Source organism: Haliaeetus albicilla, chromosome 7, assembly GCF_947461875.1.
Source record: "Haliaeetus albicilla chromosome 7, bHalAlb1.1, whole genome shotgun sequence".
Lineage (NCBI taxonomy): Eukaryota > Metazoa > Chordata > Aves > Accipitriformes > Accipitridae > Haliaeetus > Haliaeetus albicilla.
Genome location: NC_091489.1, coordinates 1,450,518 through 1,475,929, shown reverse-complemented (window position 1 = coordinate 1,475,929; position 25,412 = coordinate 1,450,518). Strand labels below are relative to the sequence as shown.

The following is a 25,412-nucleotide window of genomic DNA, read 5'->3' as shown; positions in this document are numbered from 1 at the left end:
CCGCGCCCGCCGCCAGCCGAGCGCCGTCAGCCGCGGGCGCGGAGCCGCCATGCGCGGGGCCGCCGGGCGTGCGCTGCCGCCGTCCTCGTCGTCGTCGCCGTCCTCCTCCTCGTCGCCGTCGCCGTCGTCGCCGTCGTCGTCGCCGCCGCCGCCGCCGCCGCTCTTGCCGTTGTTACTGCTGCTGGCGGCGGCGGCGGGACCGGGCGGCGGCGAGGAAGCGATCCAGTGCCCGCCGTGCTCGGAGGAGCGGCTGGCTCGTTGCAAAGCACCGCAGGGTTGCGCCGAGCTGGTGCGGGAACCGGGCTGCGGTTGCTGCGCGACCTGCGCCCTCGGCCGCGGTACCCCCTGCGGCGTTTACACCGCCCGCTGCGGCGCCGGGCTCCGGTGTTACCCGCCCCGCGGCGTACCGAGGCCCCTGCACACCCTCATGCACGGCCAGGGCGTCTGCACGGACCTGGCCGACGTCGAGGCCATCCAGGAAAGCCTCCAGCCCCCAGGTAAGGCCGGTCCCGGGCGGCTGGAGGGGCGAGGGGTGGGTGCCGGGGGCTCCTCGCCCCTCGCCGGGTTGGTGGCGCAGCTCTCCCCCCCTCCCCGCCCCTTCCCCGGGGCAGCCCCGGTTTGCGGCGACCGGCTCTCCGCTCGCTTGGCGAGAGTTGGGGCGACGGGGCCGGGAGCGGGGTTGGGGGGTTCAGCGGGGACCCTGCGGCGGGAGGGGACGGGACAGCCCGGGGATGGGCACGCACGGGGCGCGTGTCCCAGGGAGGGAGCGGTGCTGAGCTCCCGCAGCCGGGTGCCAGCGGGTCCCATTTGCGCCATCCTCACCCACCGCGGGCGCAGCGGTGCCGCGGCCAGTGGCACCACACGTGCTGGAGTGGGGCGCTTCGCGGGGACTCATCACCCGCCATGCCCCGGCTGCAGGGTGCCCCTGGATGGCAGGGCAGCTCGGGGTCCTGCCGGCACCCACAGCCCCCGGGGACAGGTCCCAGCTGCCGGGGAAGCTCCCGTTGCACAGTGACCCCTGCGCTGCCCCTTCCCTGGGATGCTCCCGGTGGGAAACAGGAAAGAGGCCTCGGGGCACCTGCTTCCCTCGCAGGCAGGTCAGGCTGGGCTCTGTGCCGGGGCTCTGCCAAGAGCCGTGTCCTTCCCGCGGCCGGACAGGGCAGCACAGTGCAGGCAGCAGGCAGGGCCAGGCCGGAGAAGCCTGCTGCTTGTTGGCTCTGCCTGTGTGTGTCTGCCCCAGGACGCTCTCACAGATCTCGATCGTGACCACCTGCCACCCCCCTGGTGCTCGGGCAGGGTCTGGGGGCCGGGAGTGGAGCTGGAGGTGGGAGCCCAGCCCCAGAGCTGCGCCGGTCGCACCGCGGCTTTGACAGTGGGAACAGAACCACTCCTGGGGGCTGAGCGTGGAGTCCTGGGCCGTGGGGCTGGGCCGTCAGTGGGTCTGGATGCTGTGCTCCCCCTTCCCTGTCCTGTGGGCTGTGATCAGGACCACGTCCCCTGGAGCTGGGGAGCAGCATCCTGCCACAGGACAGTCCACAAGCAGTCTTGGCCCTGTGTCTCTGCGTGGGGTCACCCGGAGCTCCCCGAGGGGCAGAAGGGGCTGGAGCGGTGTCTGTCCCTGTCCCCCCCTGAGGGCTGGAGCCCAGCTCCGCTTCCCTCCTTGCACGGCTGGTCCATGGCAGCTCTGCTGGTGTCCCCATGGTGAGGAGGGCCCTTCGCAGATGGGCCCCTCCGGCCACCCCTCTCCCTGGACCGCAGTTGGCCATGAGTGCTCGGCATGGGGTCCGCTGCGGAGACCCCCTACCCTGCCTGTCTGTCCTCATCCCACATCCTGCAGGAGCTGTCTGGGCTCCCTGGCCAGGGGCTGTGTCAGGCTGCCAATGCCTGTTGGTTTTGGCCGTGCCCTGTGTAACGCCACATTTTTTCCCAGAGCCTTTAGGAAACAGACTTGCAGTTTTTTCCCTTCCTTCCCGCCGTGTTTTGGCCTTGCTGGGGATGGATGGGTGGCCGTGGGAGCTGGGCTCACTCGCCGGGCACCGCGCCTGCCTGCAGCGTTGCAGGTGGCAGGATGGGGGGAGTGGGCAGCAGCGAGCCCCTTTGCCCAAGACACCCCGGCAGGACATGGGCAGGAGAACCCACAGCACATCGCTCGGTCCGGCCCTGGTGGGAAGGTCCCGGTGGGACATCTGAGCCGTGGGTCCCTCTCCCGCTCCGGGAGCCCGGAGCCAGTGGGAGTGTGGGGCTGGGGGCTGCAGGCTCCATCGCTCCCGCCACAGCCCTGCCTGGCACAGCGAGGGCACCGTGGCACGGCCGGTGCATCCAGTGGGTCCCCTGTGGGTAAGGAGAAGGGAATTAAATGCCTATTTAGGGGCAGAGAAGTATGGAGCAGGTGCCCTCCGGCTGTGCCCGTGTCCCCCGGGACTGAGCGGGTGCCGGGCCAGTGGAGGCTGCAGCGGGCGGGCGGCTGGGAAGCAGTTAACGTGCAGCTCGTACAGTAAACACTTTGTCTGGGGGCTCGGCCCGGGGGGGGGGGGGCTCCGCATTCCAGGCAAGAGGCTGCAGTCGGTGGGGGGCTGGGCTTTCCAAAGGGTTGGATGATGGCTCCCTGCTCCATTGCCAGAAAAGAGCCTCTCCGCTCCCGGGGACCCGCAGGACTTGCTAGGAAGCGAGGGAGCGGGTGGCCGCTCTTCTGACCCAAGACCCTCTCCCGTGGCTGTGGGTCTGGGCACCTTGCGCAGGACCCTGGTCCCTGCCTCCCATCCCAGCCTTGCCAGCTCCGGGCTGGCTCCCGGGGCATCCCATTGCTGGGCCAGAGCCCTGCGACGGGGCCAGCCACGGGAGGTTCCAGCTGTGGCTTTTCGGCACAGCCTGTGGGTGCCTGGGGGAGGTGATGGCTGAACCCGTGTGTGGCAGCCGGGAAGAGGTGAGGACGTTTTCCCCAGCACACACGACGAGTGATTTCATGCTGGGTAAATAATTATGTCTGGGAAAAACTGACCCCATGGGAGTTGCATTCATCCCGTGTGGTTGGTGTAAGCAGTGGCTGGGACGGATCCTGTTCCCTTCCTGTGTGCAGTGGCCAGGAGGGAGAGCGATGGCCAAGCCTCACCTGGACGGCACACGGGCAGCAAGGACAGGCTGGGTTCAGCCCCCGGCGGTGTCCAGCCCGCATGCATCCATCATAGCTCCTTTCCGCCTGGTCATGGGGACAGGCGAGGCTCTTGCCCTGTCCCATCTGTCCCCTGGGATGCCATCTGGCCTTCACCCATGCTTGGGTTTCTCCGGGCTGGGTCATACTCCCGGCAAGGCTCTGGTCCCTGTGGGGAAGTGCCCCTCACTCCCTCTCCTGCATCCCGACCTCTCTTCCATTGGGCTCACATTGGGTGCTGAGCCGGGAGGTGCAGATGTGCTGGCTGGTGCCCCTGGCCAAGGGGCAGTAGGTGCCTGTGCCCCAGCCACCCCCATGCCCTGGCTCCCCACGCTCTGCCGGGGCCAGTGCTCGGCAGGATGAGCACAGACTTCCCTGTGCCGGCACCTGCCAAATCGAAAGCCCCGGCAGCCAAGAGAGCTGGTCCTGCACCGTGGCCCTGCCAGGACCACCCGCAGGCGACACCGGAGGTGCCAGACAGGGAAGTGGAGGGTGCTGGGTCTCACCATGGCTCGTGCCATGTCGGCCACAGACACGTGGATGTGTCCCCTCTGGCCCATGGGGCACGTGGGGTCCTTTGCGCCTGGGCTGGTGGAGTAGGGGGGAGCAGGGCTGGAGCTGTGGGGACCCGAGAGACTTGTCCCTCTCCCACGGACACACACACGGTCCCGGGCCTTCGCTCGCTGCCCCAGGCTCTCCTCCCAGAGGAACCGCGCGGTGGAGCCGGAGCCCTTCCCTGCTCCCTTGGGCTCAGCACGGTGAATCACAAGTTCAGCATGTGACCAACCTCATTTGCTGCTCCCGTTAATTGAAGGCGACACTGAATGACTCGTTTGTGTCTCCTGTCCATGGGCTGAGCAGAAGGCTGTGCAGAAACCCTCCTCCTGCCGGGATGGGGCGGCCGGTCTGCATGGTCGGCAAGGGCAGCACCCGTTCCCGTCCCCTTGGCGCCCACTTCCATCCCAAACCGAGCAGAGGGGCTTACCCCAGCCCTTGGCCGAGCAGGCACCCCCCCCTCCGCTCCGCCTGTCCTCCCCTGCCGCTCGGAGACCTCTCTCTGCCGGCACAGCCCCAACCGCAACCGGCAGCACCAGGGTGGTGGTGGCCGGTGCGTGGGCTGCCCTGCGTGGCCAAGGCTGCCAGGCAGAGCAGGACCGGGGGGGGAGAGGTGTGGGGAGGTCTGGGGGCACCGCGCAGGCACCGGTGCTGCTGGGCCGGCATCCAGGTGGTGCTTCCCAAGGGGCTGGGGCAGAGCAGGCTGCACCGGGAGCCGCACGGGGGGCTGGCAGGTCGGGGGCCTCCAGGCTCCACAGAAGTTGCTTTTTCCATATCTTTGTGCATGAGTGCGAGGAGTTCCCTCGTCCAGCTGGTGCAGGAGGATGGCCAAGGGAGGCGAGAGGCTCCTCGAGCTGCCGCGTGTCGCTTAGCGGGTGGGAAAATCACCCCAAGGACTGCGGCGATCCCCGTCACAGGGAGGGATCCCGGAGCTGGTGCATGAGTCAGGGGACCGTGGGTCCCAGAGCTTTGTCCCCAGAGCCGAGTGCCGGCAAGAGCCGCCTCGCTGCCCAGAGGCACTGACATTTCATGTGACCTTATGAAAATGTTATTGGCATCTGGTTTTATTTAAGCCGAGAGATTTGACGCTCTGAAGGTGGCTGGCGGGGGGAGGAGGGGTGTTTGTCCATGCTGGGGCTGGGTGAGGGCTTTCCCCGGGCAGCGGGCAGTGGCCGGTGCCTCCCGGTCCTGCCTTTCCACGGCGCAGGAGCAGCGCATGGAGTTGCCGGGACTTTGGCATGGTGGTCCCCACCAGTGCCAGGTCTCCCACCCAGCTCTTCCTTGCGTGTCTCCCCGAGGAGGTGGAGGCAGAGGCGGGAAGGAGCATCCCTGCCCGAGCCCCCGGCTGGGCTCTGCCGCCAGTGCCTGCGTTGCGCCACGGCCCCGTGGCTGGTGTGCGCCAGGGCTGGCATCGCTCTGCACGGGGTCCTGGAGACTTTGGGTTTGTGTTTCAAATTTCAAGGGCATGAGCCATTTCCTGGAAAAAACTGACAGATTAAACAAAAAGCAAATCAACACAGATGAAGGAGAAGGCTTTGATCGGGGCTTTGCTGTGAACTTTAACCAGGCTGCTGGGAGCTGGTCCAGGAGCCCTTCGTCACAGGGGAGCCACCGCGTGAAGTGCCGATGGGAGACCGGGGCTGGGATCCCATGGGGATGCGGTGGGCAGGAGGCTGCAGCTCTGACCCCGCTGCCTGCCTGCTGCCTGCCTGCCTGCTGCCTGCCTGCCTGCCTGCGGGAAGGGCTGGTGCTGGGCATCACCCTGGCAGCCTCCGTCCCTGGTGCTGTGAGCCCCTGGGTGCTGCTTCCACCCAGTGACCGCCCCCCGCCTGGTTTGGGAGGTTTTTCCCGTTGCCGGCTGCAATATTGATGAGTATAAGCCCAACCCCGGGATAAACTCGGGCAGGGAGCCCTGGCTGCTTTCCTCTTACAGCCCAGGCGGGTTGGGAGTCAAAACGCTGCTCGGGCTGTTCCTGACGTGGCTCTGAGTGCAGGCGGGACCCTGGCTCCTGGGGGCATCCCCCCTCCACAGAGTGTTAACGGGCCCCAAACTGGAGGGACTGGCAGCTTTTTAAAAAATAAAGTCGCGCCGAGAGCTTGAGTCTCATGACGCTCCATCCAGCTGCCAACATCTGGGATTGCAGTTTGGCTGTGCTCCTGGCGCAGGCGAGGATGCCAAGCACCGCCTTTTGGGATTGGCCCCGCGGGAGATTAACTTTCTTATTCCAGGAATTTCTTCTTTCATGTCTTTGCGGGGGCCGTGCCCTATGGCAGAGCACAGCTCTGCTCTCAGCCGCGGCGCCCGGTGCTGCCCCGGGCCTGGCGGGTGCTCAGCACCTCCCCGGTGCAGTGCTGGTGCCCCCATTCCCACTGCAGCTCCTCGGAGGCAGCTTTTTGGGGGCACCGGGGGCTTCCTTGGGCTTCCTGTGCATCCTGGGGTCACCTTCCAGCCCCGTGGGTCTGGTGCTGTGGGTGTACCTGGTGGCACGTGGCTGGCCAGGGCACAACCAAACTCTCGTGCCGCGCAGCACACTGGAGCAACTGCCCGGCGCTCTCGCAGCGTGCGTTTGCAACCCTACAATAACAGACACATGGCAACAAGCCCGTGAATCGTGGCTAATGAGTCGTAAAAACTCCCAGGAGCTGCAGGGAGAGCTCAGCCCAGTGCAGTGGCAGGGGCAGGAGGGGACCCCGGGGCTGGGGGTGATGCCTGTGGGGACCGGGGAGGGCGGTGTGGGGGTCCGGCGGCACCGGCTGCACGTTGTGCCTGGGGGTGCAAGTTGCTCCACAGGGGCCAGGGCACCGTGGTGGCACCGCCATCCTCGGGGCTGCCCCGCGGCACTGAGCCCCCCCTCCCCGGTCTGTGTCCTTGCAGAGAAGGAGGAGGTCGACCACCCCAACAACAGCTTCAGCCCCTGCAGCATCCACGACCGCAAGTGCCTGCAGAAGCAGCAGGCGAAGCGGGTCAACAACGGCAACAAGATGCGCAACAGTGGGAGCCCGTACCACCGCGAGGAGACGCGGCCCATAGTGAGCACCGCGGTGGGCAGCCGGCACCGGGGCGGTGCTGGGCTGGGGAGGGCAGGATGGGTGCTGAGCAACCCTGGGCCGTGCTCCAGGGTTGGGGTCCTGGGGCGCTGGGGCGGGGGCACGTGCCAGCCCCGCTGCCGGCTCAGCCCCCCACTTCCCGCAGGCACAGGGCTCGTGCCAGAGCGAGCTGCACCGGGCGCTGGAAAGGCTGGCCGCCTCACAGACCCGCACGCACGAGGACCTGTACGTCATCCCCATCCCCAACTGCGACCGCAACGGCAACTTCCACCCCAAGCAGGTAGGACGGGCTCTCGCCCATCATGGAGTGTGTCACTTGCGTGGGGGCATTTTGCAGAGCCAGGGTGATGCCGGGAAGGGGGATGGATGAATGGACGAGCTGGTGCTGGGACATGGCAGGGCACCCGTGGCTCGTGGCTTCGGTGGGAATCACCCTTCGGGTGTTGTGGGGCCCTTTGCAAAAGCCTTGGGGTGGGATGGGGGTGGGAAACACCCCCCCCAAGAGCTCCCGGTTGCCCCGGCCAGGCAGCCCATGGGGATGGAGCCGTGGGGGCCAGGCTGGGCACCCCCTCACCGAACCTGTCCCCTCAGTGTCACCCGGCGCTGGATGGGCAGCGGGGCAAGTGCTGGTGCGTGGACCGCAAGACGGGGGTGAAGCTGCCGGGTTTCCTGGAGCTGAAGGGGGACTTGGACTGTCACCAGCTGGCGGATAGCATGTGAGCACGACCGTGGCGGCCCCGCGCCACGCCACGGCCAGGACACCCACTGGGGCTGCATAGGAGAGGAAGAGAGGGGACGTGATTGCCGAGCAGCTCCCCGGCGCCAGGGGACCCCGGCACGCGTCCCGGATCGCCGCTGTGCTCTGCGCCATGGGCTGCCTATGGCACGGGGCACAGCACGGCGACCTGCGCCACGACCGCTAGCCGCCACTGCCGAGGGGTCCCCGGCACGTGCCAGCGGCACCTCCATCCTGCACGGACACTCGCTTGGACAGATGCTGCCCTGGGGCTGGTGTCAGGCCGCCCGAGCGGAGCGGGTGGAGAGCACCCACGATGCAGCCGCCCCTCGGTGTTGCTCCTGCCGGCTCCGATGTTTGCCCACCCCGTGGTGCCACCCCCGGCTTTCGCCCCAGCCCCTCCATGCTGCGGCACTGCCGGGGGACCCGGAGGCCGACGGCTGCGGCAGAGGCTCCGCTGCTGCCCCGGTCCAGCCTGGCCCCACAGGCAGCCACGGACACGCCGGCTCCTCGTGGGGTGCCGCGGCGGCACCCCTGCCCGCAGTGCCTTGCCGTCCACGCCAGACCTCTGTGTGCGGCTGCTGGAGAAGTGCCTCATCCTGCCCTCCCCAGTGGCGGGGGGCTGCCCAGGCAAGGACCGGTCGGGGGGGGGGGGGGGGGCTGGAGAGACCCCCCCCTTGCCACCGCCTGCCTGGGACCCTCCCTGCCTCCATCTCACCCAAAGCGTGTGCGTGCGATGGGCATCATCGCAGCTGCTCAAAGCAATAAGAGACCTTCCCCCTCTGTGCTGCAGCCCCCCAGCCCCACAGCCTGGGGACCGCCTGCCCCATAGCCTGGGTACTGCCTGCCCCACGGCCCAGCCCCGTCCCGCTCCCTGCGCAAGGACAATGCTGGTGGCCACAGCCTTTTCCTCCGGTCCGTCCCGTCTCCCCCTGCCCCATCCCCAGCTGCCGTCCCCGGGCTGAGGGGGGACAGGCACCCCCAGGCGTGCAGGGGTGCGTCCCTGCGGGCGCTGGGTCCGAGGGGAGGGTTGGGGGACAAGGGACAACCAGGAAACACCTCCCAGCAGGAAGGGCTGCTTTTGTTTGGTTTTTTTTTTTTTCTTCCCCAAAGATTTTTAATATTTGAAAAATGTTGTTGGTGGGTTCTTAAAACTGACTGTGTGGCCCCTGAGGCAGAAATCCTCCATCTCCACGGAGCGGGGTACTGCCGGTGATGGTTTCTGTCTTCTCTTCTTCCAACTTGGCCAGCATGACAAAACCGGGCTGAATTTCTGGAACGTCTCAGTGACAGGATCTGCAGATTTCGCCAGCACAAAGTTCTCAGCTGAGAAATTGTCACTATTTTTGTAGCTATATTTCTTCTTTTTTTTTTGAGCTGGGCTGGAAATTTTTCACCTAAATGTCTTTTAGGTGAGAAATGGCCGTGCTGGATGCCATGGCAAGTGTGCCAAAGACAGAGGGGATTTTGCTGATCCCCCCCTGACCCACCCCCCAGCTCCATGGCCACAGTGGGGGGTTTTGGTTTTCCGTGTGGATTTGCCCCGTGCATGCCAGTGGGTGCCGAGGCCCCTGATGGGAACGAAATGTTTCCGTTTTAGTGAAACACCCTCCTGCCCCCCCACTGGTCCCCAGCAGCTCCCCGGCATGGCATGGCATGGCATGGCATGGCATGGCACAGCAGCTCCCTGGCACTGGTGGGGACGTCCCCATGTCTCTTGGCAGGGGCGTGGGTGGCACAGGGATTGGCAAGTGCTGTGGTCGCGTTGGCCAGGGCTGGCTGGACAGCGAGGATGGAATGAGCTGGGATGGGGGCTGGCACCAGGCTCAGCATTGCAGCTCATCGGCACGGCTTCGCCTGGCTTCTCACCTGGGTGACAGTGTCCCTGTGTCACGTCCCATGTCCCCAGGTGCATGCATGTGTCCCAGTGTGGCCCCAGTAACTTCCACCATGTGTCCGGTTGGTCTGTGCTCCTGCCCTCGCCCCGCTGCAAACCGCTGTCCCCGGCAGGGTGCCACAGAGCTGTCGAGCCACTGGCTGCATCCCTGCTCAGTGCCTCACCGGGCTCCTGCCAAAATCCCCCAGTTGCCCTGGTACCCCACCAGACCCCCTGCCTGCCCTGGCGCCCGCCCGGCCGGCTGCTTGTGGCCCCGCTCGGCGGAGGCTGCGCAGAACTTCCAAACTGAGTCAATTTGCCAGGATGGTGGTCGGTGAGGACGGGGGTCCCTGCCCCTGCCGGAGCCCCCTGTGCCCCAGTACCACCGCAGAAAGGATGGATTTCCCAGGGCGAGGGGAGGTGCTGCTGGGGACCATGGCCGGTCACGGTGCTGGTCCCACGTGGCCGTGCCGGCAGCACCACAGTGGGGTGCAGGATGCAGTGGGCAGCCCCAGCCCGCCGGGCTCAGCTGCCCGGACCCTCCCTGCATGTGGCCGGGGCAGCGCTGGCAGATCCAGTGGAACCTCTCCTGGTTTTGGGGTGGCTGGGAGGCGGCCGGGCTGGGGCCGGGGATGCCAGCACTTGCCAGGACACATTCTGTGTCCAGCTCAGAGGGCTCCAGCATTTTGTATTGTTTCTCCTGTAGTTTAAGGCTGTATTTACACATGATCATATACCAGCGTAAGGCTCCCCAACCCCAGCGGCGTTTTTCTGCGCCGATGTGATTTCTGTCAGTTCTTCCTGGGCCAAGCCCGCCCCTTCGGACTCCCATGTAGCACCAACCCTCTTTTACAGTAAACTTGAACCTTTGTATCGTCAAAAAGAAAAAAAGAAGGTAATTACTGTATTTAATTTTCCCTGGTATTTAATGTGTTTCTATCGAGTGTATGTTATTGTTGCATTGCTTTAAAGAAGAGAGGGGAAGCAAAGCAGAGGAGGAGCGAGGGGTCTGTGGGGATCCCACCCGGCTGGGCACTGCATTCCTGCAGTGCTGGCATGTGCCATATGGAAATGCTCCCCTTCCAAACAAGCCAAATTAAACCAGAAACTGCCTGCAACCTCGGCACCCTCCCACTGCCATCTTGAGCTCTGGCAGAGGGTAGAGGAGTGGCATTTGCAGCCCTGACCCCCGGGGAGGTTTAGCTGCTGGGCTGTCCAGCCAGCCTGCCCTGGCTCCAGAGCCCCTGCAAACTATGTCCCCGGGGACCACCGGCAGGACCAGCCCCAGCTTCTCGGTCCTGGGACGTGCCCGTGCCGGTGGTGGGAGCAGAACATGCCGGAGCCGGCCGGTGCTCCAGGATGAGGGGTTCAAGGTGTGCGGGACCTGTGAAAGCCTGGCTGAGGACTGTTTGCTGTAGCTACGGGGGCTGGCGGCCGAGCGGCTGCGGATGGCTCTGGCTCTGAGCTGCCAGCAAAAATATTTGACGGTTTCTTTCCACCCGCCGCCGGGGACGGGCACTGGGAAGAGCAGCGTGGCTGCACTGATGCCGGCAGGGCGAGCGGGCAGGGATCTTTGGTGGCAGCGAGGGACATTGCCCAGGAGCACCCGCGGGTCCCTGCTCCCCAGGAGCCCCTCCGCTCCCCTCCCCAAACTCCCCCGGGTGCAGCTCGGTTGCCAGCTGGGCCCTGGGCTGCTCCTCACACCCAGCGGGCAGGGACCCCCTTTGGCCACCTCCAAAGGCACCCGCCTGCCTTCTGCCAGGGGCCGTGGGCACGGAGCAGGATAGGGGAGGCCGGGGCGGAGGGAGCGGGGGGCTGGATCACAGGGGCTTAGATGTGGAAAAAAAAATGCCTGAGCTGAGAGCGTCTGGTTTGTAGATCCCGGGACTGGGCTGCGGGAGCGGGGCCAGCACCTCCCTGCAGCATCCATGGGGCTGGGGGCCGGCACTGGGCATCCCATCCCTGGGGTGGGAAGAGGCTGAGCTGCACCGTCCCTGCCTGGGTACGTGGCCCCCCTCAGCCTGGGGGATGCCCCGCTGGGTTTGGGGTTCAGCAGCCCTGAAAACCCAGGCACCCACAAAACCTCAGTGAGAGCTACGCCGAGCAGGGATGGGGAGGGAAGCAAACGACTACGTGCCTCCTCGTGAGTCCCAGCTCAGCCTCTGCTCGGTGCCACCGCGAGGGCAGTGAGGATCGTCACCATCGGCCCTTCACGGCAGCACAGAGCAGCGGTGGGGGCCTGGAGATGGTGCCAGGCTGGGACAAGACACTGGATGGGCTTCAGAGTTCAGGGGAGGACAGGGACAGGCACCGGCTCACACCAGGGCGACGTGCTCGTGGCCGGGCAGTGCTCCCGGCTTCGCAGAGCTGCAGCCCGCGGCACGGGTGCGTGTGCATGCCAGTGCTGGTATGCACCGAGCATCACCAGCTCCGCTCAGTGTTTCGGGAGGGTGTCAGGGGACGCAGCTGTGAGATGCCTGGGCATGGGAATGCCAGCGGCCGCACACCTCCCAGCTGCCCGGTGCTCCTTGCCACGGCTCAGCTTTCTCACGGTGTTTGCAGCAAACGTGCTCACCGGGGCGGCTGAAAGGTGGCATTGCCTGCGGTCATGTTGCAGGAGGACGGCTGGGTCCCTGGCGTCGCGGCTCTCCGGGGCTGGAGGTGTTATCCGGGGCCGGCGCCAGCCCGATGCTCCGGTTACTGGAGCTGCGTGGCCAGCGGTGCTCGGGGTTGTGCAAACACCCCGGAGGAGCTGGGCCCGAAGGCAGCCGTCTGCAGCCAATGTAGACAAGCGCTGTAATTTGCTGGCGCAGCAGATCGGCAGCCGGACCAGGGAAGACGCCAGCAATCCTGGAGCCCGGCCCAGCACCCCGGTCCCGTGCCAACAGCTGCCCAGGGCTGGGGCTCCCTGGGCTCTCCTTCGGAGCCCCCATCCTGCTGCCCCCAGCCCTGGCTGCTGCGGGGGCACCGGACTGGGCTTGGGAACCGATTTGGCTGGAGAAACGCGTGTGCGTGCATTTGGCATGGCCGCTGCCGGGCTGCCGGGAATGCGGGGGCTGATGCCACAGAGCCCGGGGGGTTGTTTGCCCCTTCCCGTGACACTTGCAGACCGGAGGCCCCCGGCTCCCCCCCATGCTGCTGCTCCTCCCTGTCGGCTGAGGGAGGGCTGTGGCCCTTTCCATCTTCTGGAGGTCACCGGGAAGCCGGTGACAGGAGAAAACCGGACCCTCCCGCACCCGGAGGTGCTGCCGGCTGGGACCCCCGGGAAGGGCTGTGCCAGGCAGCGATGGCAGGACCCCATTGTGTGGGGATGGGGGAGGTGGGCGGTGATGGGGACCCCCGGCAGTGTCCCGTGGCAGGTCTGGGTCCTGGGTGAGCCGGTCCGTGTCTCGTCGGGGAGCGGAGCTCTGCACGCTCTCCACCTGCGACAGCTCCCCGGTCCCTATGCAGAGCGAGGATGTTTCCGTGCAGAAAATCCTGTGGCCGCCACGCTGCCGCCCGCCACGGCTTTGTGCGTCACCCACACAAGCGCACACGTGTCCGTGCACCCACGTGCGTGGTGGGTGGTCACTGGTGCGATCCGTGTCCCCGTCACCAGGGACAGCCTGGCCGCACGCTGCGGCATCGGTGGCTTTCAGGGTCTTGCTGTGTTTGGGGACACGGGACATCACCCGCCGGCGGCGGAGGCTGCTGGGAACAAACCTGCGAGCCCGGCCAGGGCAGGGGCTGGGTTTGTTACAAAATGGCTGGAACCGGACCCAGGAACTAAAACCAAGAGCCGCGCTTCCAGGAAGCCTGGGACAAACTTTGGAAGCCACGAAGAGCTCAGAGAATTGTTTGTTTTTTCCTGAATCCAGGTGGTTTTGGCTGAACTGTCCCCACGGTGTCTGGGCCCGTGTTCCAGCTATGCCGCGCTGGAAAAGAGTTTTCAATGAACTAAAAATTCCACGTGCGGAAGACGGCGCTTGGCGATGGGCCTGCTCCCCATCCCAAAGTGGTCCCAAAGCGGGGAAAAGCAGCCATCGCCCCGTTCCCCAGAAGATGAACCCTCCCGGTTGTGGCTGGGGTTCTGCAAAAGGGAGCTGGATTTCACGACACAGGGGAGCAGCGTGCAGGGGCCCGGGCTCGGGGGCGGCAGCGCCGTCGTCCCCCCCCAAAAGCACCGTTTGGAGCCAAAGCCTTTGAATTTTCACATTCCCCTTGTGCTTACGGCTGCAGCCTGAAGAGCAGTGCGGTAACAGAGCTGGGGGCCCGCACCCTGCACAGCGCTAATTAAGTGTTGCTCGATGAAAACAGCTCTACGCGCATCGGCGGCTCTGCCCTTATTTATGGCTCCCAGCAGACAGGCAGGGCGCAGGCAGGGATGGACGGTGTCGTGCTGGGGACCCTTGCCGGCTGCAGCCCGCACTGCAGCGGGTCGCATCCTGCGCAGCCCGAGTGGAGGGCTGGGGGTCCCTGCGAGGCTGGGGGTGCACAAGCCCGGGGTGCCGGGGCTGAGCCGCGTCCCCCCGAGCTGCCCGTGACCTCGGTCCGCCGCATTCCCCAGCCTTCACAGCACGACGGGACGGCAGAGACGTGCGGAGCCCGCGGGGTCACAGTCTCGCCCCAAGCTGGGTGCTGGGTTTTGGCTGAGCAGAGCTTAGGGCAGGCAGACTGCGGGGGGACAAAACCGTTTCTCGTCCTGGAGCCGAGCACTCCCCCCGCCCCTCGCAAGTAACTCCAATAGCTGTTTTTATCGTTGCCAAAGAGCTGTTGCAGCCGGATGCCGTTTCACAGCCTGGCTGGAGAAGAGTGACTTTTTCTTTATGTGCAATGCCTGCAAATGCTTGGCAGTTTAAGAGAGCAGAGTAACGTATTTCAGTTGCTAACATCTCTGCAGTGTTTGTGGCGAGATAAATGATGCACTGGTTTATTGAAAATACCCCTAAGCAGGGTTTGTTAGCACGGGGTCCAAAATTAAAGCAACGTACAGGCACCAGATAAGCAAGTGCTAAGGGAGACGACTGTATGGTGGACTCGGAGCCGCTCTATTCCACCCTGAGATTACAGCAAGAGATGAATCTTCAGCTGGTGTAAATCATGGCAGCACTGACTTCCACAAGGCTGCGCCAATTTACGTCATCTGAGGATCTGGCCCAAATTCATGCAAGTCATTTCCAAAAACCCAATGTTTTACTGTCATGAAAATGTCAACATTTATTTCTCAGCTTGCTGTGATGCCTGGAGGTTGAGCTAGCCTGTAACCCCACTTTGCAAAAAAGGGCAGGAGAATTTACCCGCACCAGGCAAAAGCACGCTGCTCTGACATTTCTGCCTTTCGATGCTTCTTGCTCTTTGAGGAAAGCAGGATTTTTCAGCAGGGCCTAGTGATTTTATAAGCTCCGATTTGCTAAACTGCCTCCTGATGCTGGTCTATCCTCAGGGCGGTGAGTCCTCCCCCTGCCTGCACCAGACCTCCCCTCCTGTGGCATTGGGGGGGTTGTAGGGCTGAGTCCCCAAAGGTGGGAGCTCAGCTCCACCAAACATGCCTCGGCTTGGACACCCCAAGCGCAGGCATCCCCTGCTGCCGGTACAAATCTCAGCCGGAGTATCACAGTCCTCTAGAGCAAAGCGAACAGTGCGTGCCAGGTGAGGGAGGTGGCGGTTCCGTACGGTGAGCACAGCTCCCGTCCCGCAGCTCCGCTCCCAGCCCGGCACAGCTCCCTGTGGGCAGCCGTCCCGTGCCGGCCACCGCGGCGAGCGCTGCCCCCGCGATGCCCCGCGGAGGGTCTCAGAGGAACATCTCATCCCACCAGAGCATAAAGTCTTTAACTGAGACTCTTGACATGATGGTACGTAACAAAAAAATATAAATACGAGCTGTTGCCAAAATGCAACCCAGAAGCAGGAAAAGGTGAGCAGTAAAAGCTCGGCAGCATGTGGGCAGCTGCCAGCCCTGAGCCGTCCCGGGGTTTCTGTCCTCTACGGGCCTGGCAGGAGCTTGCAGAGAAGGTCAATGACAAGCGATGCTGGCTGCACAGTGTCATACTCTGCAAACAGGTGACAGAGGTTCTCCGAATCTGTCTGGCTTTTGGCCACGAACCCAAAGATTCTTTGAAAAAGGAGAGAGACTTAATCAGTTTGCATCCAGGAATCCAAAGGAATACGCTTAAACTAGCCCCAGCCACAAAGCAAAGTCCTGGTTCCAGCAATTCCACCTTGGCTTGCTCCCCAATCACGTTTACTTGGAAGCAAAACAGCCGGCAAAAGTGTTTCTGGCAAGGCTTCCCCAGCTGTGAAAAGTTTCTTGAATGCAAGGTAGAGCCAGATATAAACTCACTTCCTGAGCCCAGAGCAAGCGAGTCACTGGGAAGGCTGACGGATTTGGACGGGGTCTTTCTACATGAGGGGATGCGGAGAATTGGGCTTAGCCAAGCCTCTCCTCAAAACCCACAGAGCAACCCCCCCGTAGTTTCACCCATCTGTCCCACATCTCATCCTGCCACCGTGTTAACTTTTATCACACCCCCTCTTCATTTTTAAAGCTTTGATTCTTTGCTGCTCTGCAAAGCTTTGCAATGCACCCGATGGAGAGGCAAGGCTGGGCCAAAGCAGCATCTCCCCCCCAGGTTTCCACCCGGAGGTCCCCACGCAGGTCTTACCTTGAGGACTTGCAGTACTTCTGCCACCTGAGGGAAGAACAGAATTGGATTTGCTCAAAGACTGATTATTAACTCATTCCATCAGCTGCAAAGTCAAGGTGTGTATTTAGCTAAACACAGCGTCTTAAGCCCGGGGCAGGGGCTGCAGAGCCGATGGTTGGGATTTGGGATTTTAAGCAGTGCAGAGACAGGAGCAGCGGAGCTGTGCTGGGAACCGCAGGGAAGGGAGCATGGCGCGGCAGCTCCGACCGGCATGGACACCCTCAGCCCCCAAAGCGGCTGATAACTCACTTTCTGTTCTCAGGATCCATCCCGCAAAACCTGATGGCAGCCAAGGGGTAGTGTCGCCTGAAAAACACCCTGTGGGGGGGAGGAGGAGAGCGTGGCATTAGAGGAGGAAAGTGCCCTGGCAGAGCTGGTGGGAGAAACAGGCATTTGCAAATTCAAGCCTTGCTCGAACTGTTGTGGCTGCTGGGGAATGGGGGGTGTGGGGGACGGCAGGAGTGGGGGTCCCGCTCCCCAGGGCTGCCTCCAGGCAGGCAGCTGGCAAAGCGCAGGCAGCTCTTGGGTTCAGCCGGCTCCTGCCTCCCACTCTTGAGATGTTGCCACTAACTTCACGTAAAGCAGCATCACGTCCTGTGCTGTAACAGAAGGGGTCAAGTCCATCCCTGGATTGCAACACGGGTTTGTCCTAGCAGGCCAGTTTTTCTCGACGTGCTGCAGATCAGCACGTTGGCAGGCTGAGAGGCAGCAAGAGAGCCGGGCGGTCGCGGGCGAGCTGCGTTTCCATCAACCGTTTCGCTCTCCCCTGCCCCTTGCCGCTGGTGAGCCCCTGGCCGCGGCAGCAGCCCCCCAGCCCCGTCCCGACCGTCCCCAGTGGCTCTTACTTCCTCTGGATGTCCGTCAGCGTGACTCCCTGCTCCGTCACTCTGAAGTGGACGAGGGTGGGTGTGGGCAGCGTCTCCAGCTCGAAGGTGGAGGAGATGGCTTTCTGGATGGCCGGTGCTCCTGTGAGCGTCTCCATGCTCACCGAGTTGAGGTACAAGACGTTGCACACTGCAAGGACAGCACAGAGCCCGGCTCAGCACGGGGCACGCAGCACGCCGGCGTCTCGCTGCGCTGAGCATGTACAGCACCGAGCACAGCGGGGCCGGGTCCAGGGCCGGGTCCCAGGCATCATCCTGCAGAAGCGGACGCACGTACGTAGGTCAGATTTGTTCTGACGGAAATTAAAGACTTGGTGACTCAGAAATTCTTCACAAATTTATTTTGGTTAACTTTAATTCTTTGCACTAATTGTTTTAAAGTCAAAGTATTTAATTTCCGGTTTCTAAATGTCACATTTTGATTTTTTTTTTCTGTTTATTGCATATTTCCTTTAATGAAAAGCAGAAATACCCCAAGCCAACTAACGGCTGAAGGCCAACCTAAAACATGACATTTCAGGCTGATTGAGCTGTTTAAAGGCCTGTTCTGGGTCAAACTAAACTTTTTAGCTTGCCAACTTATTTTTCAGAATTTCCAGCAAAACAAAGCAGTTCCCGACTCCCCTGACTGCGCCATGACCCGTCTGTGCGGTTTCCCACCCATCACTCTCTGCTCTCACCTGGAGCCCACCCACCGCTGCACCCAGGCTGGGGGCACCCAGGCACGGAAGAGAAGCAAAGACCCTTCCCTGTCCTGCTGTGCCGTTTCCATGCGTCTCCCCTAAGGTCCCTCAGCAATTTAACCAGCCCCCGACCGCCCCATCCCTCTCTGAGAAACTCCAGATGTTCAGTACCCACCAGTTCAACACTGATTGAAGCCAATCAGGAGAGAGGCTTAAAAATCAGGGGCTATTTAAAAATGTGGGTCTTTTATCAGCCTTGTGACCTCAAGAACTGTCTTTTCAAGCTTTACTTCACCATCGTGAGGACCAAAAGTCTCCTTTCTTTAAAAATATCAGGTTCCCTTGCAGGCCCATGATCTGAGGATGCGAAGAAAACCTGCAGATATCTCCAGCCTGGTGATAAAGCCAGGAGGGGGACATCACACCAGCACCCACAGATGCACTGGGGTGACCTGCAGCTTTGCACAGCTCCAAAGACGGCGCCGGCTTTTCAGCTTCTGCTGTGAATGGTGTCCCAACGGGTGGCATAAAAAAATAGAGCCTGGCGTTTGATAGGTAAGGACTAAAGCCCAAAGCATGGGGGCATGCCCAGAGCTCTAGCTATTGCCAGCTCGACTGTCCCCTGGTGACAGCAGCCTGCTCCTTTCCTCACCAGCAGTTTTCTTCAGGAGGGATAGCGTGGATTCTGGAGCGCAGTCAGGGCTATCTTCTCCATCAGCAAGATCTGCACGAACAACAAGCAGGAGGCACTGATGCCACAGTTCAGGCTGCTCTGGGTCACCACTTTGCAGTGAGTGGTGATTCCTTATCTCACAAGAGGCCCAAAGGCCCAGGACCACTTAAATTGCGGTAATTAATTTAATTGTCCTCCATCTCCCTCTCCTTGCTCTGTTCATCCCTGATCTCCCCACCGCTCCTTTCCTTGCCCACCCTCAGTGGTCTCCTGCTCCCTGCTGCTTTGCTGACCACCCTCCATCCCCAGCAGAAGCAAGTCACCACCGTTTTGTACTCAAGTCAGCTCTTGCAGGTCTCTCCTCCACCTACAGCCAGGGCAATCAGCCCTGTTGCAGGGGCACCCGGGTGGTTCAGCCCCCTCCTCACTGCAGGACCATGCCCACCTCCCCAGACCGGCAGGAGGGACCACTCGGAGCATCTCTCCTGCCCCGGACACCTACCTCGGGTGGGGATGCTCAGCTTGCAGGGCAGTGCCAGCGAGGTGATGGCGTGCTGGTACACGAAGGCAGAGAGGCTCCCTGCAACACAGAACCGTGAGTCGGGGGGACCTGGAGGTCTGACACCTTCCATCCACATGCCTCTGGTCCCACAACAGTGTCCCAGGGAGCTCAGAGGGAGGGAAGAGGGGGCTAAGCTGGACTATTTGGGGCCTCACAGCGACAAACATAGGTTTTCTGACCCCCACCCCGTGTTCCTGCTTTGGAGACTACTACCACAGTCTCACTGGCAGAGAAGTGAGGGCAGGAGCCGGGGGCTGGAGGGCCCCTGGGCCAACACACTCACTGCAGGGTCCTGGCCCGTGCTTCGAGGGGCCTTTTGGAAACAGCTCCTGGGGCTGCCAGGGCTGCTGCGGGCAACGGCACCGTCCTTACCGAAATACAGCTCCTCACTGGCTCCTTTCAGGTGCACCCCTTTGGCAGACGACTCGATGAGGAAGTGCCGGACGAGGTCACTGCTCTCATCGCCTGTAAACGGGACAGAAGGCAGCGTCGGGATAAGCGCCCTTGGTTTGCCCCTGCCCTCCCCTGCCCACCCCGGGGCCCCATCCCAGGGCATCCACCGGAGCTTCTGCTCTGCACGGCGAGCGTGGTGCCAGCCCCTGTGCAGGGGTCGGATGGGCACGCACAGACCCCGCTGCCATCATCAATCACACAACCAAGTCCTGCGGCTTCTCAGCTTGCTTTAGTTTGCCTGCTTTCAGTTAAATCCTTGAAACAAACCCCACCTTTCTGAGCGAGTCCCTGTACCTGTCTGGCTGGCGGATGGAGAGACGGGAACCTTCATTGCCAGTCCAAAAGACCCCCGGTATGACGTGCTGTCCCGCACAACGAACGTGCCTGGCTCCTTGTCCTTCAGCAGCTGGATTGCTGTCAAAGCACAGGCAGAGGCTCAGCCAAGCAAAACAGGTGGAACCTCCCCACATTGCATTTTGCATCCGGCCGATGCTCTCGCGGGGAGTTGTTCCTTGGCAGCAGCGAGAAATACTCAGGAGCGTTTGCTGAGGACGCGCACGTCCCTTGTGCGGGTACCGACTGCAGTGCCTCTGCAGACTGAGGGGCCCCGGCTCGGTCCCACGGGTCCCTGCGGTCCCCAGGGCAGAGTCAGCCCCTGCCCTGGCCATGACGAGCAGCAGCACAGTCAGAGGCAGGAGCAGCTTTGCTGGACTCGAAGCGGGGGACAGAGGGGCCATGGCACAGCCCGTGTTTCTGAGCCTTCCCCCTAGACCTGAGAGAGGGTCTCTCCCTGCCCGCCAGCCCCCAGTGTGCTTTGAATTGCCGTCACTGAGTCCCCACAGGAGCTCAGCACGGGCAAAAGCTGGACTGAGGTGCTGCGGGGAGGCAAACTCCAGCAAGTCTGAGATGGGTTATCCCAGCAGAGATGCTTGCTGCCTTACCTTGGTCCCTGGTTATGCTCGGCTTGAACCAGTATTTCGATGTGTCCATCACAAACTTCATGGTCGGCTGCCCAGCCCTGAGGGGACCTGCAAGAGATCTTAGGGCGTCAAGGCCAGCGAGGGACCTGAAAGACCTTCACAGCAGACATCACTGAGCAGGACAGAGCCCTAGTGAAGATATTTCTTTTTCAGGCTGGCCAGGGTTGAAGTTTTTTTTCAGTCCTTTTGAACAGAGCTTCCTTCCTACTCCTCAGAATAACTCATTCTCCACGTAATTATCTCTCTTGGCAGGCTGCGATGGAGCGCAGAGAGGCAGCACATGGAATTCCCCAGCAGTGCCAGTCTGCCCAACCCTGCACAAGTCCACTGGACCATGGGGATTTACAGCAGCTGAGGACCTGACCCACAAAGCTCTCCTGCTATTCCCATAAGAATCCCAATTAAAACCCTCTGCCCCAAGAGCTGCCTCTGCTAATCTCCTCCAGAGAACAATAGCCCTATTGTTTACCCTTGAATGAGGGACCTTATAAACTCGGGTATCTTTAGATGTCCTCCAGAGCAAACTGGAACCCTAACCCCTCCTCCCCACCCGTTCTGGGCCCACAAACAAGTACAAAATGACAGAATTATGGTTCTCACTCTCAGGTGCTATAAATAAGCGTATCTGCATCTCCTTGAGGGGACCAGAGCGTTTCTGTCTCCTCAGCACGTGCCCCAGGACCCTGGTGGGCCAAACGCCATGGCTAATGCAGGGTCATCAAGCAAAGACCTGGAGACCACCGCAGAGCCCTGCAATGCTGTGCAGAGATGGCGAGGGTCTCCAGCTCCAGCAAGGACCTCCTGTCCTTCACGTCTATAACCCACAGATAAACCAGAGTAGGAAATGGCGTTCGGCCCCCTTTCCTGGCAACTGTTGGGGTCTACAGCTCCTTCCCCCCCCCCCCCCCCGCCGACCTGCCCTATGGCAGGGAGGTGACTTACTGTCCGAGACGCAGGAGAGAGCTGGTGCCGACAGCGCGTTGTTCAGGCTACCGAGCCTTGAGGCTGGGCTGCAGTTGGGAGGGGGGGTCTGCTTGACAGAGGCTTGGGGGGCTTTGGCCAGCCTGGAAGATGCATCTCCTTGTTCCAGGCACCCATTCACCAGCAGCACTGGGATGTCAGCTGTGGAGTTGAGGATGGAGGGGGGGCAGCTGCTGGCCTGTCCCTTCTGGGACAGGGAGGTGTCGGCTTTGGTGGAGCAGGCTGCTCTGGGCTGGTGGGGACTCAGGCCAAAAGCTTCTCCCGAGTGAGACCTGATGCTTGGGGAAGGTGGGCAGGGGCTGCCCAGGGAGCTGGCAGGGGACGGGCAGTCAGCGGAGCGGCAGGCAGAGGGGTGAGCGTCCGAGTCGTCGTTGTGGAGCGAGTGGGTGCTGCTGCAAGAGGGAGACAGAGCAGGAGGAGATCAGCGGGGCGGTTTAGCCGGGTGCGATGCACAGCCCACCCCAGAGACCGGGCCAGCCCTGCGGAGCATCGACTCCCAGCCTGAGGAAGGGGGTCTTGGATAGCGGGACTTGGGATAACCGCCCCATGCCCCTTCCATCCCCGTCGTCAGCCCGAGACTGGGACACAAGGCGGCATTTACCTTCCAAGGATGTAACTGGTGTCCGAGCCGGGGCTCGTGGAGAGCAGGGAGACCCAGCTGCTCCTCTGCTGGGCCCTCACCACGTGCACGGGCTTCAGCAAATTGTCGAAGCCCGGGGAGGTGCTGAGAGCCCCCGGACCGTAGGAGATGCTGTCCGTCTGGCCGGCCGTGCACTGCCGGGGGACAGCGATGCACTCGGATGCTTTGCTGCAGGTCGGGGAGGCAGCGCAGCTCGAGGTGCCCGAGCGGGGGCTCGTGGGTCCAGGTGGGCTCGAGAAAACCACGCTGCCGCTGGTGCTGTAGTTGCCCCTGGGTCCCCCTTTTTGGGGCAGGAAGCCGTTGCCCTGGGGGGACCTCGAGAAGGGCGTACCCGAGGGGCTGGGGGAACCCTGCAGCAGCTCGGGACACGTGGCTCTGCCTGGTGTCATCTCTATGTATTTAATGTCTGCAGGAAGAAAGAGGAGGTCGTTACTAATTCAGCGTTTGAGTCAGGATCATTAGCTAAGCTCCGTGGGGGATACGCGTCTCTGTTCTTCTTGCTATTAATTTTGGCTCCGGTTTGCACGCCCTGCAGGGCTGCTGGGCCCAGGGGAGGACCCCTGGGCTCTGCAGGGAGCCCCCCCCATCGCCCAACACTGGCCTTTGTTAAGACCCTCTGAGGGCTGATTTCTTCACAGACACCAAGCCACAGTGACCCACCCCAGTGCTGGCGGGCTCCCAGGGAAAAGGGGTTACACACGGTCACGTCTGACTGCACAGAACCCCCTCGCCGGCATTGCACAGCCGGTGCTTGCCGAGACCTGCGGCGAGAGGCGGGTGTTTTCTCCAGCAGCCTCTCTGTTTGTACCTGACTCAAGAGAAAAACATCTGGCTGCTCCCCCCCGGGGATGACATCAGGTTCGGAGGGTGCCCACGGCAGCAGGCGCGTGGCCCTGCGCACCCTCTGAGCGCACGGGGGGGACGTCACCCGGCCCCCAGGCACGGATGGACATCCGCACCATCCGCACCGCGCTGTGGAGCCGGAGGCAGGGGGAAGCCACGCAGGACGAGGGCAGTTACAAGGCTCTAGGCATCAGCTATGGGACCGGCCATGCCAGCTGCAAGCGCGCAGCCCAGGGCAGGGCCCGGCTGCTCTCCCTTCCCTTCTCCCATCCTGCACAAGTCTCTTTAGAGAAATAATTCCCAAGGCAGTTTCTGTGCCTGTGTCCTGCTGTGGGTTTCTTCCTGCTCTTCCATTCCTGCTCGGGGCAGGCAAGGCGTCTCCTAGCTCCTTTCCTTGCCATTACTTATACGGTAACACATCTCACAGAGCATCGCTTGCTCCAAGACCTTCAGTGAAACCTCATGGCCAGGACAAGGGGGTGCCTGGGTCCCCAGTTGTCTGATGCTCGTTAGTCACCGTGTTCCTTGAACAAGGACAATTTCTGGCTGAGCTAGAAGACGCCTTTTAGCAAGAGACACTCAGACTTGATTTAAGGGCTTGCAGCGATGGCGAATTCATCACCTCCCCAGGGAAGCTGTTCCCATGGTTAATCACCTCCACTACTAGAAGCGTGCACCTCCTTTCTTTCTTGTCTGAACGTGCCCAGCTCTGTTTTCAGCTCCTGGTTCTTGCCCTACCATGGAGTTCAGGAAAGTTCCCCTTCTTAAAGGTGTTTCTTGGAGGGAGAAAATCTTTTTGCTACGGCAATGCAAACTGCTCTTAAAAGCCCTGAGCTCCCTGGCCGTCGATGTTATGTGCCTCGTTCCTGCCCTGGGACCTGCTGGTGAGGGTAGCTGGCTGGGGCAGAGCAGCTGGCTCCAGACTGCCAAGCACTGCAGCCCCTGTTTACTGCAAGGAACAACCAGCCCTCTGGGGCATAAAGCTTGATGAGCCGGAAAAGCACAAGTCTGTACAAAAGTTACTCTCTGAGCCACTTCTCTACGCTGATCCCAGCGCGGGACTGCATCGGCACGGCCAGCAGAGAGCCGCCGAGGAGGCGCCGGGTAAGCCAGAAGGGCTGGTCCCCAGTGGGGACGCAGCTGGACCACGCACAGGGAAGGAGCCAGGACCGCAGCCTTCCCCCTCCACACCCTTACTGCCACTGGCAGCCAGCAGCAGCTCCTCCAAAGCCCGTCCTCCGAAAGGCTACGGAGCGACATGGTTCTGGTATCAGTGTGCAAACCCTTACAGCAAGCTCTTGGCCAGATGCTTTTTGTCAGTGTCTCCCTCAAAAGGGGAAAAGAAATGGGGGTTTTAATTGTTCTTTACAGTAATAACTGAAAAGCATCTGTGCGCTGGGCTAACGAGGCTTTTTGCCTCCTACTTTTCTGCCTTTGCTTCTGCTTATCAGGTGTGGTTAACCTCAAATATTTGCTCAAGACCTCGGCGAGTTTTTCAGCGTCAAGGAGTGGCAAAAGTGCCACAAACAGGGAGCCCAGCTGTCACGCAAGCCGAGGTGCTCTCCTCTCCTCCAGAAACAATCAAGTACCAGAGGGAGTTAGTGACTCTCAGGAACGTGTCTCCTATTGCTGCAGCATCCATTATGTTAAGAGCTCACCTCGTGGTTTCCATTAGACAAGAACAAGACCCTCTCATGGACTCTGGGCACCATCAATCTCCTGCCAGCCCTCACATCGAGTGACCGTGCTTGCGGGGAACTTAACCTTAGGCAAAAAGTAGGGTGTGGAAATCATTCAGAAAGTGCAATGGGGCCCTGTGCAGCCCTCCCCTGCACAGCCGAGGGGAGGAAAGGGAGGCAGGAGCCTAACGGGAGCATTTCTAAGGGGCCAGCTGGCATGAGATGGGAGCAGCGATGCATGCACAGGTCGCACGGCTGGAGCAGGAGGAGGGGGTGAACAGGGATGCTGTGCAGCAGTAGGAAGTTTGTGTGAAAAAGAAGAGCTGTTACACGAAAATGAAAGCTGAAGTGAGGCTTTTCCCACTGAATTCAGGGCCAGATTTCCAGATGTTCCATTCCACACTTGGAGCCAGATTTTCAAAACCACTAGCACATTACCTGCTGAGCTGCTCAGGACTCCAGCCCTTGCCGTGGTGCCTGAAAGAGAGGCATCTGAATGCCACTAGGCTGAGGAGCCAAGAGCTGAACTTGCCCTTTGTCACGGTATTTTATCTGCAAGGCCACCCCCGTCGACCCCAGCGGGAAGCAGGGATGCTGTCTGCTCCAGAATCGCCCAAGGCCCACGGCGTGCTCGTGCCGCTCCGGCCCCTGCGCTGCCTGACTCCAGCTCCGTTGGAGCATCGGGACCCTCACACCTACCAGGGCTGCAGTTCAGTGCACTTGCAGACACACACCTCATCGTCCTCCAACCCCACGTTCCTCATGCAGATGTTTGCACGAGGGCTCATGGAGAACTGATTTTTTTTCATACCTTAACATCCTCTCATTTGACCTTCCTCTGGAAAGAGGCCTGGGGACAGATTTTCAAGGTATTTCTGTATTTAAAGACACGGATAGGCAATAAGGCTTTTCAGAAGCAGTGAGACTGTATCTTCAGGCACCTTAACACATCATGGATCTGTCCTCCGGCACACCAGAACACTTGCAG

At 61.8% G+C, this 25,412-nt stretch overlaps 2 protein-coding genes across 2 annotated transcripts; one reads left to right on the top strand and one right to left on the bottom strand.

Annotated features, from left to right (window-relative positions):
- On the top strand, nt 1-10,270 carry IGFBP4 (insulin like growth factor binding protein 4). Its single transcript, XM_069786358.1, has 4 exons — nt 1-497; nt 6,579-6,733; nt 6,897-7,031; nt 7,343-10,270. The coding sequence occupies exons 1-4, from the start codon at nt 50-52 to the stop codon at nt 7,469-7,471; spliced, it is 867 nt and encodes a 288-aa protein (XP_069642459.1). The 5' UTR covers nt 1-49; the 3' UTR covers nt 7,472-10,270.
- Nucleotides 10,271-14,244: 3,974 nt separating this feature from the next.
- TNS4 (tensin 4) lies at nt 14,245-22,574 on the bottom strand. The gene is made up of 11 exons (XM_069786357.1): nt 21,864-22,574; nt 21,224-21,654; nt 20,243-20,329; nt 19,596-19,715; nt 19,221-19,313; nt 18,789-18,866; nt 18,266-18,337; nt 16,892-17,060; nt 16,296-16,364; nt 16,005-16,031; nt 14,245-15,454 (listed from the first exon to the last, which is right to left on the bottom strand). Exons 1-11 carry the CDS (start codon nt 22,289-22,291, stop codon nt 15,325-15,327), a joined length of 1,704 nt encoding a protein of 567 aa, XP_069642458.1. The 5' UTR covers nt 22,292-22,574; the 3' UTR covers nt 14,245-15,324.
- Nucleotides 22,575-25,412: the final 2,838 nt, after the last annotated feature.